This window comes from Lepidothrix coronata, unplaced genomic scaffold (assembly GCF_001604755.1).
Source record: "Lepidothrix coronata isolate B3197 unplaced genomic scaffold, Lepidothrix_coronata-1.0 Scaffold76, whole genome shotgun sequence".
Lineage (NCBI taxonomy): Eukaryota > Metazoa > Chordata > Aves > Passeriformes > Pipridae > Lepidothrix > Lepidothrix coronata.
Window position 1 is genome coordinate 1,979,079 of NW_016690256.1, and position 19,897 is coordinate 1,998,975.

The following is a 19,897-nucleotide window of genomic DNA, read 5'->3' on the forward strand; positions in this document are numbered from 1 at the left end:
AAGCATAGGGTGATAAATTATCCACAAGGCAGTGACTTAAAAAACGTGTGTAAAACTAGTGCACAAGAGAAATACTGTCCTTCCAGCAAGGATCGAAACAGAGAACAGGACTGTTGCATGAATTTTCCTGCAAAGTCTTTAGCAGCCAGACTAATCCCAGACACACCTCGTGCTGACCTTTACACATATATGCACAAACTTTCTGGGAGACTTCCTTTCCCCAGTCTGTCCTTACTTCATCTCCCAGAAGGGCTGCCTGCTGGACTTGGTGATCCTGTTTTCATAGAAAGGGAGAGAGCCTCCACCTACCTTGCTCTCCTTCCTTCCCTCCCCAGTTCCTCACTCCCTCTCTTCCCCTCAGGCTGGCAGGATTCCTCGGGCAGAGCATGCAATCAGTTTGCAGGGAGCAGCCGCAGCCACAGGAAAGATGCAGAAGCACAACCAGAAGGAGCACCTCTACAAGCTGCTGGTGATCGGGGACCTGGGAGTGGGCAAAACCAGCATCATCAAACGTTATGTCCACCAGAACTTCTCCCCCCACTACCGGGCCACCATTGGGGTGGACTTTGCTTTGAAGGTGCTGAACTGGGATGCTGAAACTGTGGTACGGCTCCAGCTCTGGGATATTGCGGGTGAGTACAGAGGAGAACCTTTTGCCCCATAAACCATCCAAAACCAATACAAAATATAGACCCAAATTCATTTGTACTAGTCTAAAATTTGGAAACCACTAGTGGCTATGAAGTGAGGGAGAGCAGATTGAGGACAGAAAAGTTTAAGGGCAGATTGACATTTTGAAGTTTCTCTAAAGCCAGCAGACTCCAAACAAGGGGTGTCAGAGTGGAATCTGTGATGTCTGATTTTTGTCCCAAGCCCTTGGACAAATGCAGGGACAAGGCACCTTTCTCCAAGTGCCTCAGTTATTTCCCTGCAGCTGCCGACGTTCAGATTTGTCTCCTTAGACTAATAGAACTCTGTGACAGGAGAGAGAGTAACAAGTGGAATAGATGAGGGATTCAGTAAAAAGATTTAAAGGATTTTTATATTTTAAAAAATAAAGAAAAGGTATCACTGAGTTACTTTATCAAAATACTTTCCTCCTTCCTGTCCTTCCTCTGCCTCTTACCTTCCCTCCCTTCAGCCCAGTGAAAATAACTCTTAATGTGCTTTGAAAAGAGAAGTGTTTCTATTTGGCAATAATCTTCGTTGTTAAAAATATAATTATCATGTTTAATTATCCTTATTCCAACATCAAGAAAAAAAACATAGTTTACCCTGTGCAAGGAGAAAAAAAGTAAAGAAGTCCAGCTGTGCCCGCATGCTTACATAATTAAAACACACTTAATCTGACATTGTTGCTGTCAGTGCTTCAGAGCCTTTATATTTGGCTTCAAATTAAACCCACAACTTTTTTTTCACCAGCCCCTTCCTGGAAATTAACAATTTTTGTTTCAGTCCACAAAATAAGTTTATCTTAATAGTATATTTCACATGCTGTAAGTAATCATTTTTCATTCAGTGAATATAGGAATCCAAGCAGAGCTATAACACAGTAGATTACAGGGTAAAGGAGGGCATTTAAAAACTCGATTAAATTAAGAAGTTAATTTCATTAAGTAAGAAATAAAGGTGGACTGCTGTTAGGCAGCTGTGCCAGCTTGTGGCCTGAGTTGTGGGTTCAGTGATCTGGTCTGGAACAGTACTGAGTAAAACTGGTGAAATGAGAAAATTCTTGACATTCTTATCAGAGGAGGGCGTGCCTTTCTTCTGCACTTAGCTGTCTCATGTCTGAGCTCTGAATTTGGCACCAAGGTACTAAAACTTATGCAACAACACTGCTTTATGCAAAACATGTATAAACTCAGCTTTTGTACACATCATTATAATCTTGGGGTTTTATGATGTTAAATACATATATGCTCAGTTTTCTTTATTAAAAGTTGGAATAATGGGGAAAACATTTTTATTGCTCACTTGTGACTGATTATAACAACAAACACATACACTGCCAGCAAAACTTTTCTGCATGAGAAAAAGCATTTAACAATAAATTCTGAATGCATGAGGGACTTAAAGAATGTATTTTGCATGCCTTGTTTCAGAGATTTATTACACTACTAATCATGTGCTGGCGGATCATATGATGTAGCTTTCAGTCAGGCTGCAGAAGCAATTACACCTAGTTGTAGTACTGAATGACTAGCATGCTTTCTGAGTTATCACACATGACAGAGAGAATTACAGCATCGTACTAAATTTCATATGAATTGCCCAATTCAAAGCATCGCTGTGAAGGTCAAGACAGTGATCAGTAATAAAAAGAGTTACTGTCTCAGTTTTAATGACTTTCATGTACAGAGCTTTAGCTGTTGCTGGCTGTACATAGCAAGTAAGTTCTGTAAGCAATACACTGAAGTCAGATCATTGTGGTGGAGGCATAGAAGTTATCACAAATAAGGCATCTGGCTGATGAGAAAAAAAGTGGTTTTAAAATGAAAGAGAAGTAAAACTGGTTGGAAATATGAACAGAATGGAAGTGTTTTGTTCCCGGCTGTGGCTAGTCATGTATCACCATTTGCAAAACACAAATAAATATTCAATGACAAGTGCAAGGAAAATAAAATCTGTGGTCCCAGAACATCCTCTATCTTTTGGTAGAATCTCTGTTATTAGGTCATGTTTAGCTTTGGGCATAAAGAAATAAATTTTGGGCCTCTGACCAAGCTGAAAGATGTTGGCTTAGCATTCAGGACACCTTGGACTGAAGCAAATGCTGCAAATATATCAATAATATTTCAAATCAGTATTTTTATATAAATATGTATTTATATATGTATGTATATAGAGATATCAGGTACCATTTTAGCTCTTATATCTTCTTTCCCCCTCCATTATACAACCAGTGAACTTAGTACCAAGCCTATGTGTACTCTTCCTTGCATTTCACACTGCAGATCAGTGGGTAGTAAATTGTTTAACAATCTAGAAATAATTTTCTCAAAAGTGTTTTGAGTAAAAGCAGTGTTAAGCTTATATACATTATTAGTAGGATTTATATACATACTGACTTCATTGGAGGAGTGACTTATTCCAACCGTGGTAGGACCAAGCAGTTTACCCTGGTTTACCCTTATCATACACAAGAAGAAAAAGCAAATTTGGTTCATCCATCTGGTGCCATTTAATTTCATAATTAAATGTATTTCATGTATCTGTAATATATTTTTTTGTATTTTTAATTTGGTAAACAAAACTATAATAAGATCTAATAGTTAAATGCTGAAACTGCATTTATTTAGATAAGAGAGAAATGCTGAACAACAAGGACAACTAAGCATTAGAAAAATTAATTCAGGGATAAGGTAGGCTTTGCATCACATATTGTTACATTAAGACAGGGGTTTTAACATAATATATTCCTTAAGCTATGGGTGTTAGGCAGGAATAATTGGACTAAACTTCATGGTTTATGATGTTATGATGTCATGATGTCATGATGTCTGTAACAAGACACTGTCATTAAATTCTATTAATTTATATCTGATTCAGTAAAGTGCCAAAATTTGAAGTGACTCAGTGAGAGGAGATATACATGATAAAATTCTCTTTGTCTTTAATTTCCCCACAACAATTCCATTTTATTTCATTGAATGTCCCGAATGAACAGTTTTGGTGTTCTGTTGAAGAGTGCCATCACCTCTACTGCTTTGTCATACAACTTTAAATCTTGGTCCTCAGTCAATTTCTGTCTTTGTTTCCTTATCTTTTCTGCTGCCTCTGTGTGAGTATCCTCTAAATTTGTAACATTGTTATAAGGAAAGCTTTAAAAGAAACTAAATAGGACTTTGCACAAGTCTGCTGTGGATGCAGGTCTGCAGATCAGGCTGTCACACTGCTGAAGAAAACAGCTATTGCAGACAGCAAATCTGGATGTATCAGTAAGGCTGCTCTCCATGCTACTGTCTGTGTTTCGTGCCCACACAGCCTGGAGATTTCTCTGAGGACCAGCTTTAGGTGCAGATTAACTGCAGGGAGCATCTCTGAGTACAGTGGGGAGAAGAGCAGCACATCAGAGCCTTCCCTGCTCCTTTTCCACAGCCGTCTCAATATCCATGTTATCAGTCCTGCTGTGTATGTGTGGGCTGGATTACTCATTGCTGCCAAAAATATGTTGATTTGATTTTAGAAGGCTGGTTCTCATCTCATAAGGATTTGGACCAATGCTTTGGAGACAATACCAGTGGGGAAAGAACAGCTTTGCTTCCTTTCCTTGCCATTTTGACCTTTGGAAACAGCAGTCTTTGCACAGATATAGACAAGTGTCTCTGCAGTTGTAAAATTTTTAAGATTGTTATGCTGCAGAAGTAGTAAGCACTGTTCACTAATGCCAGGCACAACACATCCTCAGCATTTCAGGTTTTTAGTGGCTGCTAAGCATTGCAGTACATATGCATAAATAAGATAGTCATGGTGATTTCAAGGCTAAGTTACCTTGAAATTGCTGTTCTGCAAACATAAATAAATCCCTTGCTGTGAGGGTTTTATTTCATTATAGATTTTTAGTGGGATCCATGGGCCAGATCCTGCCAACTGCCTGCTTTTCCACATTCTGGGGTGGTGAACATCACCTCAGGACTTGCTTGAGTTTCAATCCATAAAGACGATGATTTGAATTCAAGTATGAATATTCTGAAAGTGCTCTGAAGTGAAAGGTAAAAAGTGTTTAAATCTTCTCCACAATTTCCAGCTTCTCAGTTTTAGCTAGAGGCTCTCGGTAAAGCATGGTGGTTCCCAAAAGTGTTTCTCAGGATGAGGGACAGTGGAAAGAAGTAAAACCCATTGTAAAACTTGGCATTAGGCAGTTTTAATCAACTTTTAACTTACGCTATATTTCAGATGCTGTGGGCAAGATAGTGGAAATTATCTGAATTTTAGTGCTTTAACATTAGTTTTTATAACTTTATCAGAGATGATGGTGGTTAGTGAAAACTGTAGATTTCTGTACAAATTTATGTGGGGTGCATTTTTATAAACTATGAAAATTCAGCTATTGATTGCTTTAAGCAGTCAACCTTTCCCTGCTGCAGAGATGCTTCTGAGATTAGAATAAATGCGCAGACCAACTGACCTTCAGACAGGAAGTTCTTCCCTTTAATAGAAATCTTGTTGTTTTGTCACCTTGGTCTCATTCGGTTCCCTTCAAAGTGGGGTAGGATTCATCTGTTTAAAAATTAGACATCTCATCTCACTTCATGACCACAAAGGGACCCTAATCTTAGATACTCCCAGCTAATTTTTTTGATTTTAAATTAGGACTGATAAATCCCAACACAGAGCACCATCTCAATGGCCAAAGGCCGTTGGACTTGTGGGGTTGGATGCCAGATGACAGTGGCCTTGCAAGGGATGCAGTAAAGTACAACGGGCCAGATCAAACAAACATTTCACAAGTTTCTGACCCTTCAAGTCAAAAGCAAAACCCATCTCCCCCAGTCCCTCTTACAATAAAGCAGATTCTCATTTTCAAGGCTGTCTGCAAGATACCACTGAATACCTAATGGTTAATCTATTTTCTAGCCTAATTACTGCCATTGTGTTGCTGAAAACTCAAGGCCAGATTCTGATATCTTTAATACATCAAATGGTGTCTATTTTTGTAAGTAATTCTGATAAATGAAAAAGTTTTAGGAATCTTATCTATTAATATAGGATTTTGTTCACATAAGGGAGAATGTATGGAAGAAAGAGTCCTTCTGTATCCTTAGACACATTATTTAGCTCTCCAAGCACAATGCAAATACTAGAGATCATTTTTCTACAATGTTAGTTAAATAAAAGTGATTATGCAAATGGAATAAAAATGAAACTCCTTCTAATAAACCACCTCTATCCCATTCAAAGTTGCCTAATGTCTTTCTGTCAAGTATTAATTGTACCTGATCAGGAAAAAGACCACTTCAAAAAGAGTTTAGGAAATTTATCCAGCCAGCATCCTCATTCTTTTTTTGAAGTGATTGATGATGAATATTGGTGATCCCTGTCCTCCTGCATAAAGCTGATTTCACGAACATGGTGGCTTTTCTATGCAGCAAAAATCCTGTGTATCTGCAAAAGAAGCTGGAAGCAAGAGGAGAGATCAGTGTCTTACAATTTGTCAGAACTATTTAGGCCAATACTGGGTAAAAGATCACAAGAGCCTTTTGTTCCTCTAGTAACTTTGTTCATGCTGAATGATTTTATGCTGCAAATGAATAATGCAGTTCATGTTCTATGACACCTATTCTAGAGATCTGTGTCCCAATAAATATGTGTGAGGCCCAAGTTTAGCTGCTCTAATATTATCTACAGTGCAAGCATCTCAAGAACTTTGCATGAGAAGTACAAACTGTCACTGAAATAAAATATCCCTCAAAAAATTAATTGCATATGTTGCTGCTTGCCTCACTTCTAAGTTTCTAATCAGACTTTGACTTTTGTTTGAAGGCACCTTCTTGCAGATGAGAAAAAAAAATTGCTCAACAAGGAGATTATTGAATAGCACATGACTTAGCCATTCATCTGGTTAGCCCATTGATAGGAATCATAAGACATTTTAACAAGACCTAGCCATAAGAAATTTTTAATATGACCTCTTACTTCCCAAAAATAATCTACTTCTATCTTGCTTTATCAATGGGATGCAGTGTAGGTTTAAGGTAAAAAAAAATCTAACATGAATTTAGAGAAGACAGACTTCCTCTTTGGTTTCTGTATCATGTGAATTACTTTCTCCTTGCTGCCACAGTTCTTAAAACCAAAGATAAACATCACAAACTGATGGTGTTGACCCTATAAGTGGGTTCAATGCTATTTCCATTAAATGAAACTCCATGGACTAGAAACCCAGCAATCGGCACTTTTCCCCTTCTCAGCCCAACCTTACATTTGACAGCATGATTTCCATCAGATAAAATCTTCACAGGTAAGCTTCGTAAGGTCAGACTTCTTGTCTTCCTATCCTACTCAAAATTACTCACATTGAGAAAATAAGGTTAGAAACAGGTTTCCATTAAATGTTTCTATTTTCGTAGCACTTTTCTCCAGCAATGGAGGCATATGCAAGAGTTGCCTTTCTTAAAGACTGCTATCATTGTGAAACATTTCAGGAGTTTATAATTCTTTTTTTTGGATCACAGCTCAGCAGTAGACATTAGTGGAAATTCTATTTTTTATTTTCAAGAAAAAATCTGTGCAATTTATTTTTTCAAAGCTCTCATGAAAACAGCAGATATATTAACAAACCCACAGCTGATCAACATACCACATCCTGATGTCAAGTGTGTTAATTTTCATACTGTTAATGATATAAAATTACAGATATTTACAAATGTCCGTGTTTGTATATGATAATATATTGTTAGCTCACAAAAATACTGTAAATAACTTCCCAGAAAACACTTTGAATTCAGCAAATAAAACCATAAAACTTCAGATTTTTTCTCTTCCCAGAGCTTTTCACTGGAGCAATACAGTTCTTCATATTGCTACTGCTGTACTATTTCTTAGAACACTTTCCATGTTTATAAGGTTTTAAATTCACCTTCCTCACCTCTGTGTTTTAGTTTACTCATAACACTAAATTTGTAAGGACTCTAATGCCTGGTTGCTGCTGGTTATTATAACTTGCACTAGGATCCCCTTTATGCATGATCAGTTCAGTTGTATTAGATATTTCACACAAAATACCATAGTTTCAAGGAGTTTCTGATCTGGTACCTAGATTTTTTATGACTCTTGTTTAAAGTCCTATGATGTACACCAAGACCCTTGGTACTGTCCACAGACCAAGAAATCTGGCAGCCTAATAAGACCTAACACTGGAGTTCAAGCTTGTCATAAAGTTAGTAAATTTCCTTGGATGTTTGCCTGAAAATTCCTTTTTCATGGAATACTCTCCTGCATTTTCACGCAAATTAGTCTAGCATAGTACTTGCTATTATTTAGACAAAGAGTAGTTTCCCAGAGACTTATAAAATGAAGTCCTGCCTTCACTAATCTTCTCTTAGAAAACTTGCTATGTGAAATACTGATCTAACTTGGAAGAACTAATTTTTAAAATTTTCTCCCTCCTAATTTCTTCATCACAGGACAGGAAAGATTTGGAAACATGACCAGGGTATATTACAGAGAGGCCATGGGGGCATTTATTGTCTTTGATGTTACAAGACCTGCAACGTTTGAAGCAGTGACAAAATGGAAAGAGGATTTGGACTCTAAGTTGGTTCTTCCAAATGGCAAACCTGTGCCAACAGTCCTATTAGCAAACAAATGCGACCAGGGAATAGATGTTCTTATGAACAACGGCATCAAGATGGATCAGTTCTGCAAAGAGAATGGGTTCGTGGGCTGGTTTGAAACATCGGCCAAGGTAATGTTTCCATTTCTTTTTAAATATTTCTAAGTACAGAGAAATCGGTTTCCTGAAATAGTTCATTCGATCTAAATGCACACCTTGCAAAGCTCTTCTCTTGGTGGAATTAATTAAACTTGTACTTGAACTTGTAAATTTTTACATTTCTATTTCTTTTAGGCGTTTTGTTGCAGAGCAAATTATGTGCAACATTCTGAAATATAGATACTCTAATATGATATGCCACCAGTAAACTATGTAACCAGTCAACAGCTTATTGTGTAATAGCCTGGGGAGAAAGATGACCTTAGGGAAGGCATAAAAGCTACGTCCTATGAATGATATGAGGATGTTTTTTACAATTTTTAACATTGAATATTATCTCTAAGTAATTATATAAGCACTTTAGTTGAGAAATGCTGATTTGAGACAATAGCTTTATTGTCTTAGATTCCAGAAATAAAGTCAGTCTATTGTAGTGCTTGTACAATGTTTACTGCTATAAGCCTTCATTCTCAAAAGCCTTTTTAAAAAAATCACATATCTGGAGTGGAAGGAAATACCAGTCGTTCAAGTGCTGAATGAGCTACTCTAAAGTTCAATTCTTTGCCTTGGTACAGATTTCCTGAGTGCCTGGAAAATTGAGATCAAAATCACAAAGGGCACTGGGACTTTCAGATTATAAAGGCCCAAGGTACAGTGGTACTGTGTATCAGTTTGAGATTTCTCAAATAATCTCAGTGCATGGAAGATTTGAAGAGCTGGCATTTGAAATATTGATTAGAACACAACAATTCAACGGATATTTCCGTTTCAATAGGAGCACACAGTTAACAAACTGTGTGCTCCTATTATGAAAGCTGGAACTTTTGGATGTTTAAAATGAAAGCAGTTTGGTTCTGGTTTGACCTAGATTGTTGGTAGACTAAATGTCAAAATGCTCCGTTTGATTTTTTAATTTCTTTTATGCACTTTATGTAAGTTACTTAAGGATCTTTAGAGTGTATATTTGTATTTTTGTATTTTTGTATTTTTGTATTTTACTTTTCTAGTCTTGACATCTCGTTTAAGCATTAATATTTAAAAGATGTTTCACTTGTAATCAGCAGAAGTAACAACAGGTGAATAACGGCTTGTCCTGCCTCAAGCATTGCATGAACTCTGGGTTAAGATTGCAAAGTCATGAAGCTTGTCACTGCTCTTTAGCCTATAAGAAAGGAATTTGTACCATGAATTCCATACATCAGTCCCTAGCAAACATTTGTCCACCTCTTAAAAAGGACAACAGCATTTATTGTGCCAAGGGTCATTGCAGGTCATGACAGAGAATGAATGTACAAACAATTTCAAAGGTCACAGAGAGGTTTTACTATGATGATGGAGCCAGACTGGGGCAGAACTGTGGAAGTATAAAGGACATATAAAGGATATATAAATTTTAAAAAAGTCACAGTAGAGGACAAGTTTTCAAAGTTTCTCTAAGCCACATAGAATTAAGATTTGGAGTGATTTTAAACATGGGAAATATCTAGATTCTTCTTACTTTATTTAACTCAGAAACCCAAGCAGTCCTCAGATTGCCAGTGCAATCACACAGGAATAGCAAAAAAGCCAGTTATGACAAGATTGGTCTTCAAAGTCCACTGTGAAGAGAGCAGTGAGAGTTGAGGACACATGACTTATCAGACTCTTCTCTGCTGCTATAGACCAGAGGCTAGGATCTGTTATTCTGCAATCCCCACACGTGATTTCTACTCAGAATTGGAGTCTCCTGACTTTAAAATTACACAAAGAGTAATTTCAGTAAAGATGGTAGAATCACATCATTTAGGTTAATCTAGATCAGAATAATATCCCCACTTGGTCTAAGTTCTAAACTAAAACCTACACTTTCTTTCCTAAACAAAACTTATTATTACTGCTATTTTAAAATACTGGATGTTATNCATACCTGGTATTCTTTCAGCCTAGGGCATATTAAATAATTGAACTTGGGTCTTGGGAAAATAAATATCTAACTACGTTTGCTAAAGAGAATAGAAACTGTTTGGAAGCGGAGTAACATGGACAGAGAAGTCATCATCCTGCACCTAGCAGTTTTAGCAGTTCAGATAAGTAATAATCCTCTCTTTGTTGTATCCTGGAATAATAAGATCTCTGGAGATTTTCCAGAGACATACTTGGAAACGTTATAGCCTTCAGAGTAAACTGAATATGATTTATACATTTTGGAAAAACAAAGGTGATTCCTTATAAAAAATAATGTCATTCTGGTTGCCTTGCAGAAAGCAGCATGCTACCTATGTATCTACCATATTTCAAGCTGTCAATGGTTTAAATTTTTGTCTGTAACGTTCCCATATTACACCAAAAAAAAAAAAAAGAAAAATAAATCACTCTCTTATTCCCTAGTGCTATTTTTCACAAGTTAACAACTCCAATATAAAACATTTGAGCCACCTCATGCATTCTCATGTATCGGTTTTGATTCTTACATTAATCTGAAGGAAATACTCAGCCTGTTCCAATCTTCTGCTCCCTATAAAGATAGAAGAATTTGGATAGTTTACCATGTAAGAAGGGCCTTATTGGGCAACAACACCACACAGTATAGTCACAAGTTACACTACTGCCACATCTCTGATGGTGAGCCTGATCTCTTTTATGCATTCATATTTACTTCACTTATACTGATTGCAATCTGAAAGGCACATCCCCAGATAGTGACAAAATAACCCTTTATATTAAATTCTTTAATAAATTTCATGACCACAAGTATTGTGAAACATTCATTCTTTTAAAGGAAGGAAATGTCTCCTTCCTGTCACACATTTAATTATCCAGCACATGGCCAGAGCAGCTGAGAGCTCCACTCATGTTTCCAAACCTTTAAACTGTTTTCACCACCATTCCTAGTTCAAAGAGGTGAGCTTTGACTTGGATTAGAAAAGGAGCAATTGCAAGCTTATTATCACTTTATAATGAAAATGGGACTTGTGCAAGAGAACAGACAAGTCAGGCAAAACTAAATGTGCTTGAAAGTACCTAATTCACACATAACTTGAAATACCTTGCAACTGGCAATGGCTGTGCTGTGATTATGCCTGACTTCCTCTTTTCCCTGCTGTAATTCTGCTGTCAGTAATACAGAATTAGACAAAAAGACACTCATGTTTTATCCAAATTGCCCAGAAAGGATGGTAGCTATGCTTTTCAGATCATTACCAAACTATATACCAAGTTCCTTGTCTGCTGAGCATTATGGTCTGGAGACTGATGAGCAGTCTGAGTCTCTGGCTTATTTGGACGTCCTATTTGGACTAGCAAGAAGTTATAGAATCTTTATCCTTTCAGAAATATGTCCTTTCTCCAGCTTTTGTTTGACAGACAGTCCACAGTGTGTCATCACAGAATCAGAATGATTGGGGTTGGAAGGGACCTTAAAGATCATCTAGTTCCAAGCCCCCATAGGGCCCAAATGCTGGACTAGCAATCAGAAGTCCTCTTTGCCACTGATCTGCTGCATTATCTTCAGAAAGTCACTCTCTCCTCTGATCCAGCCTTTTCTTTCGCAAAGCAAGGACAATAATTCTGCTCATCTTACCAGTGAGCTCTGTGAACAAACCAAGCTCTACTAACCCTTGTTTAAATCACAAATTCTTCAGCTCTCCTGACTGGACAATTATTATGAAAGATGGAAAAAGCAAGCTATGCAGTAGACTTGCAGAGGAACAAGATAAGTAGTTTTGATTTCCATAAAGAAAAACAAGATTTGGACATGTATTTGAATTAGGCTGACACACTACAGCTAGTTTACTGATCTGGTAACTGAAAACAAAGCAACCCATTTGAGACTGCCAGATCCAGTTATGGATGTGTGGCTCCTACATTGTTTTTTAATTCACTCAAAATACAGTCTAACCAATATCACCACACAGAGTCTTAGAAAATATTTCAGCTTCTGCCATAAAGCAAAAAATGAAGCTGACACCTAAGGCAAAAGCTTTCGGTTCAGTTGCTCTGTGCAGAATCCTCTGCAGAGTTTCTTTCCTGTAACTAAAATGAGTTGATTCAGATTATCCTATCGGTATTAGAGCTGTTCTGAAGCTCTCTGGATCACTTTTATGAAATACATTATTTAGTGCTGTCCCAAAACTGGAAATTCATAGAATCACAAAATTGTTGAGATCAGAAGATAATTTACTGAAATAATTTTGTTGCAGAATACTCAACCAGGCATAAGAATTCAATCACAGAAATTATCTTGTTCTCAGAGTGGCAGTCACAGCAGTTCATGTTCATGCATCTCAATAGCTTTTAACTTGTACAGTTGTTTTTCCCTAGAAATACAACCACAGCAACATGGCACACCACCTTAATAAGGCTCTGTTCATAGTGGTTTCCCAAGTGCTCTTCTAAGGGAGAGTGTGGAACTGTTCCCTCAGACTACTAGCTCCAGGGGAGTGCAGGTTAAAACATCTTGAAAGTCTACTCCCAGATTTTACTGTATTATGGAAATAAAATGTGGAAGCTATGTGCTTCTCACTAGGCTCCCATCTAATACCTGAATATTTCACAATTTGTAAATGTTTACTCATGGGAAGTAATTTTTTTCCAACTCCACTAGTAGTCTAAGATCATGTCTCTAAGTGGTGCTGATTCAGACCTCCCCAAGTGCCCTGGTTAGGTAGCTATGCCTGCATACACGTTGTTCTTCACCCTGACTTTTAAGGTAAGACTCTGAAACATCAGATTCAGTCAGATGAAGAAACTACCAATGTAAAAAGGGAGAAGCTTTATACTAGGAAACAAGCAGTCAGCCAAATCTAAGATATCTACATGACAAAGAAAGAAAAATTTCATCTGAAAGAAAGACGAAATTAGAAAAGGCCTTGCCTTTTTTCTTCTGTAAAGAGCTAAAAGCCAGTCTAATCTGCAGGGGTTTATTTCATATATTAAAATGGAATGCCCTAAATGTTGAAGTTCTTCATCTGCAGTAGAGATGGCAGATAAAGGGGAAGACAATACAGAATGCTAAGAAGTTTGCTGAGCTTGTGTACTGCTTTGAGTCACATTTGTTAATGTATTTATTTCCCCTTTAGTTGATTGTTGCTTGCAAGACTACAAAATTATTTCCCATAGAAATAGGTTTTAAATAATGCAACTCTCTTTCCCAGCTATCCTTTCCATAAACTACCCTTTGAAAAGATATATTTGCATGAGATCGATCTACAAGGCAAACTGTAATTTTGTTTGTGTCTTCCAGCGTTCCTTTCTGGCTTTCCAAGATTGGTCAGTTATTTTCTTTTCCTTTTTTTGTTTGGTAATTTTACTCTTTATTTAGAATAAAGAGTAATATGTGCTGATATTCACTTTGCATTCCTTCTTGCTGAGGTCAAGAGAAAGACCAGCTCAAGAGTCAGACATCATCACAGGAACTGAGTTCAGGTCTTTGCTCTGGCAGACACTGTCAGGTTGGTGCAGGGTGAGTCACTTAGGGCTGGATTCACACTCAGCTCTTGCATCACTGACTGTGATAGTGTCTTTCAGATGCTGGGGCTTGCTGAGGCACATAGAAATTGGCAAAACACCTCAGGGGACAGGGCAAGGGGAGATTGTGAATCCCTCAGAGATTATAAAATCCCTCAGGAAGGGATTTATAAAAGCTAGCATGTCAAATAGTGACGTCAATGTGAGAAGCAGACACAAAAACAGGAAGAGAAGACTGAAAGACACCCATAATATGGGCAAGATCCTTCATTTTTGGTCTTGCAATAAAACGTCTCCCATGAGCCTTGGGAAAGAAAAGTGTTGCATTCCTACCTTACCATATGAAGACTTCATACTATGCCATCTCCCACTTTCCAACTAGACTCTGTGTGCTGGTTTTGTGTAGTTTCCTCTGTTCATGGCTCTACTTTTCTCACTATTTGATAAATGGCCTTAGCAGCACTTCCCTATCACAGAAGGATACTGGGCAGGTAAACACATCAAACATGCAGTGCTGAGTAATACCATCCTTTAAAGTAATATAGGGAGACAGAGCTTTCCCTGTGTTTGGAGAACTGTGAAGGTACAAGTGACATCAGAGGAGGCTGGATAACAAGCACTACAGGTGCATCTAATACTAGGTCAAGAGCTTGATAATTCCTGGGCATCTTGCTGTTCAGAAGTAGCTCCACAGTAGCAGACAGAGTAGGCCACTCAGTATAACCTGGAGGGGAGGGGAGCGGAGGGGAGGGGAGGGGACAGAGGGGAGGGGAGGGGACAGAGGGGAGGGGAGGGGAGAGGGACAAGGAGAAGGAGAAGGAGAAGGAGAAGGAGAAGGAGAAGGAGAAGGAGAAGGAGAAGGAGAAGGAGAAGGAGAAGGAGAAGGAGAAGGAGAAGGAGAAGGAGAAAGAAGGAAGGAGAAGGAGAGGAGAAAGAAAAAAGCCTGAACTTCATCAATCATCACAATTCCTGTGGTGTTCTTTTGTAGAATGAAAACCACAGGGGAGATGACAGTTAAGGCATTTCAACATAAGGACCCACTGAAAGACATCATTTTACTCTGCTGTCTCACCTATATTTTCTTTCTTTTTTAAAAAATAATTTTATCTTTTAAGCGTAATTGAGGCTTTCAATACCTTTAGTAGGGTGTCTGTGATTATTCCCCTCTGTCTAATCTTACTCTGATTGTTGGTTTCTTGGTATTTGTTGAATGGATTTTCACCTTCTCCTTTTTCTCTTTCCTCTCCTTGATTGCCTTTCAACACCTCATGCTCTCTAAAATCACCAGGTCTCTGGATGTCTGTGTTTGGATAGCAGATCACCTTCTACTGTTTTCAGCTGCTTCACTGCCTAGCAGAATATTGATTTTTCTTTTGCAAAACACACTATAGGAGGAGAGGTGTAGAAATTAATATTCCATTAGTCAGACCCGAATACAGTAATGTCTGATCTGCAGACCTAGGACACCATAGGATTAGGGTTGTAACAAAAGGCAATAGTGGCATCAGAAAGGAAGCAGTCAAGTAATAAAGCTGAGACAGTAGGAGTTGTTGGCATGAGCATAGGCTCCTTGCAGCTAGTAACTTAACATGTCACTTCTCATCTGTACCATATATCAGTTGTCATCCGAACCATAGGAGAAGGCTGGAGCTAGCCATAAAATTGAGGAATGTCCATCTATACCCATTTTATGTTTTTGTGGGCTTGGTTCCTTCCCCTTTCCCAATGCCTGTAAGATGATAGTCTCTGACAAAGAAGGTTTCTTTTGATACATCTGAACATTAATTGATTTGGGCAGAATCTCAGATAGTCCCTAAGACTATTGAATAAGTGTGTGCCATTCCAAGCCAGAAGCAGCACATGGGTAAATGACATGCTTATCAATCCATTAATAAAGGCAAACACAATACAAAAAAAAGATTTTTACATTTCTCATTTTGTTCATTTAGCAATCCTGTTTTGGCTTCAGCTTTCTAAGTGGTACTGAGAGATATTTTCATTGTCTATTTTTTTCTATTAAAATTTCACAGTGATCTGAAAAAGGCTTTTGGTGCATGCTTGAGGAATTTTCTTGTCTGGTCTAAGAGAGCCATGTGATACAGCAGCATTTTAACATCTCAGTACAGAGCCGGTTCCCAGCTCCATATTACTTTCTAGGGATTACTATATTCATAACTAGTCTAAAGATTTGGGGTTTTACAACCAACTGATATTCTTTACAGATAAAATATTTAAGTACACTTATGTAGTTCAAGAAACCTGTGAAATCTTGGCACTAATTTACATTTTCAGCTAGATCCACAGATTTCAGCTCCCTACTGTGGTGCAAAAGGATGGTCAATGAAGTTTGTGAAGCTTTGCCATTGATTTCAAGGGGATTAGACAAACTCATCTTCACATAATCCATTCCTTTAGCTTTTCATTTTCACATAAATGCCCCTTCTCTAGATTATGGCCTCACTTCAACAGGCTCCAGATTGCCGTCCAGAGGAACCTTCCAACCCAAATTCTTCAATGATTCAATGATTCAGCTTGAAAACCTAGGTAATCTGAGGTTGCAAATCAAACCTTACACTTATTGAGCAGGAGTTGTGTGTGCCTCTACACAATTATATACATATGTGTTCAAATACATTTCTATATGTATGTATGGGGGTGGGGGTGTGATACAATTTTCTAGAAGACTGAAGCTACAGTGAAATTTCCATCTCCTGTCATAGAAAGTAAGTAATCAATGCCAGTAGATTACTGGCAGTAGATTGCTCTTAGAGTAGAAGTGTGGTTTTTACGCCAGAAAACCTGACTTTTCATCCCAAACATATTGGAGGCTGTCATAAAAAAAATCCTGTCACAATATGATTGCTTATTTTCTGTGCTGTGCTGAGCTGTGTCTCACTGATCGGGCTGTTTCAGCTTTACTTTTTCTACAAACAGAGTGAGGGTTGCTAGAAATTAAATGCTGTTGATGCATATGTAGGAGAAGGTGTGCTTTAGCTTTGATTCTAAACCTTTAGAGTGAGGATTTCTTTCCTACAAATGTAACTGGTGGTGATATATTTCTTCTGAAGCAGTGCATTGATGATAAGTCACCCTCAAAAGGAAATAAAGGAGGACTCGAAATGATACAGAGCTTGTTTTACTGTTTTGTGAGTAACTTGAGATTGTATTGTTTATTCAATGAATCTAGTTCACCACAGGTTTCATTTTGAGCACTGTATACAGAAATCTTCTTGAAAATGTGGAAAAGGCTTTAAAAAATAAGTGTTATTGATTGCTGTAATTACTTATAGGTAATTAATCAAAAATCAGAGTAACTATTATTCAAGCAGTGAATATATGCTCTGGAGCTTTACTTCAGGCATCTGTCTTCAACACCCCTCTGGCATTTGTTTTTTTAATTTATTGAAGTAATCCAATCACCAAGAGATTGAGGTAATTTAAAGTCAACTCTGTGTACAATTAAAAGGAGATATGAATTATAATAGATATAAAACATAACTAACTTCAAAACTCCAGTAAGCATTATTTAATACAGTCAATTTTTGAAAGCTGTTTATGAAGGAAAGTAAACTTTTGATGTTAGCTGCAGAAAAGTTTAATTATGCACAGTAAATATACAGCATGGTTTAATTAATATTGACTAATCAACCTCTCTTTCTCTTTCACTTGCAGGAAAATATAAACATCAATGAAGCTTCCAGATGCTTGGTGAAACACATAATTGCTAGTGAGAGTGATCCAGTTCAGTCTGTTGAACCAGATATTATAAAACCACACTTGAATTCCTCCAAGATTGTCAGTTGTTCAGCTTGCTTTAAATCCTAAGAGACTTCCAGACTATTACAAAAGCTGAACAACTGTGATTCACAATTTATACTTTATCGAACATACCCGGCTGCCCAGATTGTCCCTAAGCAGATTGCTGTTTTCTCAAAAATGCATTTAAATTTTTCCTTTATTTTTTTTCAGCTAAAACTTATTATGAGCTGTTCATTGATAGCAACTATTCAAAATTCTCTTTGACTATTGGTCAACAAAAGACTCGTGGTGATGACTGTGTTTCCCAATTTGATTAGCACCACCAGTGATATCAAAACTAATTTCTTCGCCATGTGGTTTCTGAAAGCTCTTATTTGTGATGTGACTGCATCAATATGCTAGTTGTCCATTGGTTTTCCAGCTTGTCTTCTCAATACCTTGACCTGGTAAACATCACTATTACACTTTGTCACCCTTCAAACTTGAATGATCTTGTTTCATATAAGATGATGATTACTATGGAAATTTAGCTGTTCAGAAAGACAAAACAAGAATGCTTACAGCGAAATCTTCCCGTTGCGAGTTCAGTCTCCTGGGTGGAGTGGCAGGGCTGAACGTGAAGCAACATTTCATGTCATTTAGTTCTCCAGAAGATCTGAGCTTCTAAAATTTAACCCTGATGTATTATCAGCTCTCTCTTTCTGAGGAGTTACATTCTCATGGTTGATAATATTGTTTGAGATGAAGCAAAATTGAACAAGTCAAGGTGAGGGGTGACAAAGCAGGTAATCAAGGGTACAGTCTCATAGGTGAAGCAGATCAGGGTTTTCAGAAAAATTACCTATTTTACAAAGCCAGCATTTCCTCTGAAAAGCCCGCATTGATTTTGTCTCTACCTCTCCATCCTTCATGCCAGAGATATTCCTGTGTGTTCAAACTGTGTATATTCTGTAAGTCCTTGAATGCATTCCTCCATTATGTTGATGTTAATGGGAAAATTCACTAACCGCACTGTAACATAACAGCAGAACTTTTCAGGCATCCATCTGTGTTAAATAGAAGGTTATATGCTTTCTGAAAACATTCTTCTAGAAACCCCAATTGTATGAATTATCACAGAAAACAAAATGAAACAGTAATAAGAAATAAAAAGTAATAAGAAATACTTCCAGAAAATGTGAAGATTTTTTTGAGCTGTGCTGTGGAAATGAAATGGTTGATTTTCAACATCTCACAAAATATGCAGATTGGTGAAGTCATTCAGACAAGTGTGTCTAGACAAGAAGACTTGACATCTGGCTGCAAGCCCCTTCAAGACAAACTTTGCTGATCTCTTGCCATAGACAAATTACTTGCATTTTCTGTTCTTATTCAGGCTTTTCCCTTCTAAGCTCTGAACTAAGCTCAGTTGCAGGAGCTGTCTTCTGAGATGGATGTCTTTTCTTAGAGATGTGTAACACTGTGGAGGGGAGGAGATAGAATCTCATGATGCCTTTTATTTACAGATGTCACTTCATTACTTCACTGAATATTTAGTTGGAAATGAAGGAGTGAAATTCTCGAAGTCTAGTAAATACCTGCTGTATAGGAAAAAATGAAAAAGAAAAAAATTCCTCAAGCTGACCTCATCCTGTGAAACTTATGAGGTTCATATGCCTCTAAAGTTCATCCTAATATTTGGCAGTGTTAAGTTTATGTTTGGACTCAATGACCTTAAAGTTCTTTTTCAACCTAATTGATTCTCTGATTTTGTGACTCTATCACTAAGTGATCTGTTACTACGTGAGCACTGCAGAGGAGCCAGGGAGAGTCATAGCTCTTTATGTGCTCTTCCTAAAGCTTTCCATTTTTGCCACAGAATTTTGGAATAAGAAAGCAAGGTCTCTAGTTTTAAAAGTAAAAATTCACATCCAGAATTAATCTGCATAGACACAGATATAAGGATACATACATATAATGAGCAGGCTTTTTTGAGAAGAGTAATTTTCAAGTTGTCTTGTTCACCGTGCTATCCTTTAATACCTGTGTAAAACATCCTTTAACTCCTGTAAGGAGTAAGCTGTAATTAACTCCTGTTGTGATCTGGGTTAAGTACCTTAACCTTCATGCCTCAGTTTCCTCATCTGTAAAAGGGGGATCGATGTACACACCTACCTCACAGCACTCCCTGAAAGTTACTGTTGGCGCTGTGCTTTGAAGATATATGTTATACAAATGCAAAGCTCTGTTACTGCTGAGAACGAAATATGAGTGCCCTCT

The 19,897-nt window shown here is 37.6% G+C and overlaps 1 protein-coding gene across 1 annotated transcript; it reads left to right on the forward strand.

The window, feature by feature from the left end:
• The first annotated feature begins 393 nt into the window (after positions 1 to 393).
• Positions 394 to 17,781, forward strand: RAB38 (RAB38, member RAS oncogene family). Its single transcript, XM_017819612.1, has 3 exons — positions 394 to 632; positions 8,127 to 8,407; positions 17,552 to 17,781. The coding sequence occupies exons 1-3, from the start codon at positions 428 to 430 to the stop codon at positions 17,702 to 17,704; spliced, it is 639 nt and encodes a 212-aa protein (XP_017675101.1). The 5' UTR covers positions 394 to 427; the 3' UTR covers positions 17,705 to 17,781.
• The last annotated feature ends 2,116 nt before the right edge of the window (positions 17,782 to 19,897 follow it).

Excerpts from the sequence above, each read along its gene's own strand:
- RAB38 (XM_017819612.1), top strand. The coding sequence starts at position 428 with ATGCAGAAGCACAACCAGAAGGAGCACCTCTACAAGCTGCTGGTGATC. Across the intron at positions 633-8,126 it reads CCAGCTCTGGGATATTGCGG|GACAGGAAAGATTTGGAAAC; the intron begins GTGAGTACAGAG and ends TCTTCATCACAG. Across the intron at positions 8,408-17,551 it reads GGTTTGAAACATCGGCCAAG|GAAAATATAAACATCAATGA; the intron begins GTAATGTTTCCA and ends TTTCACTTGCAG.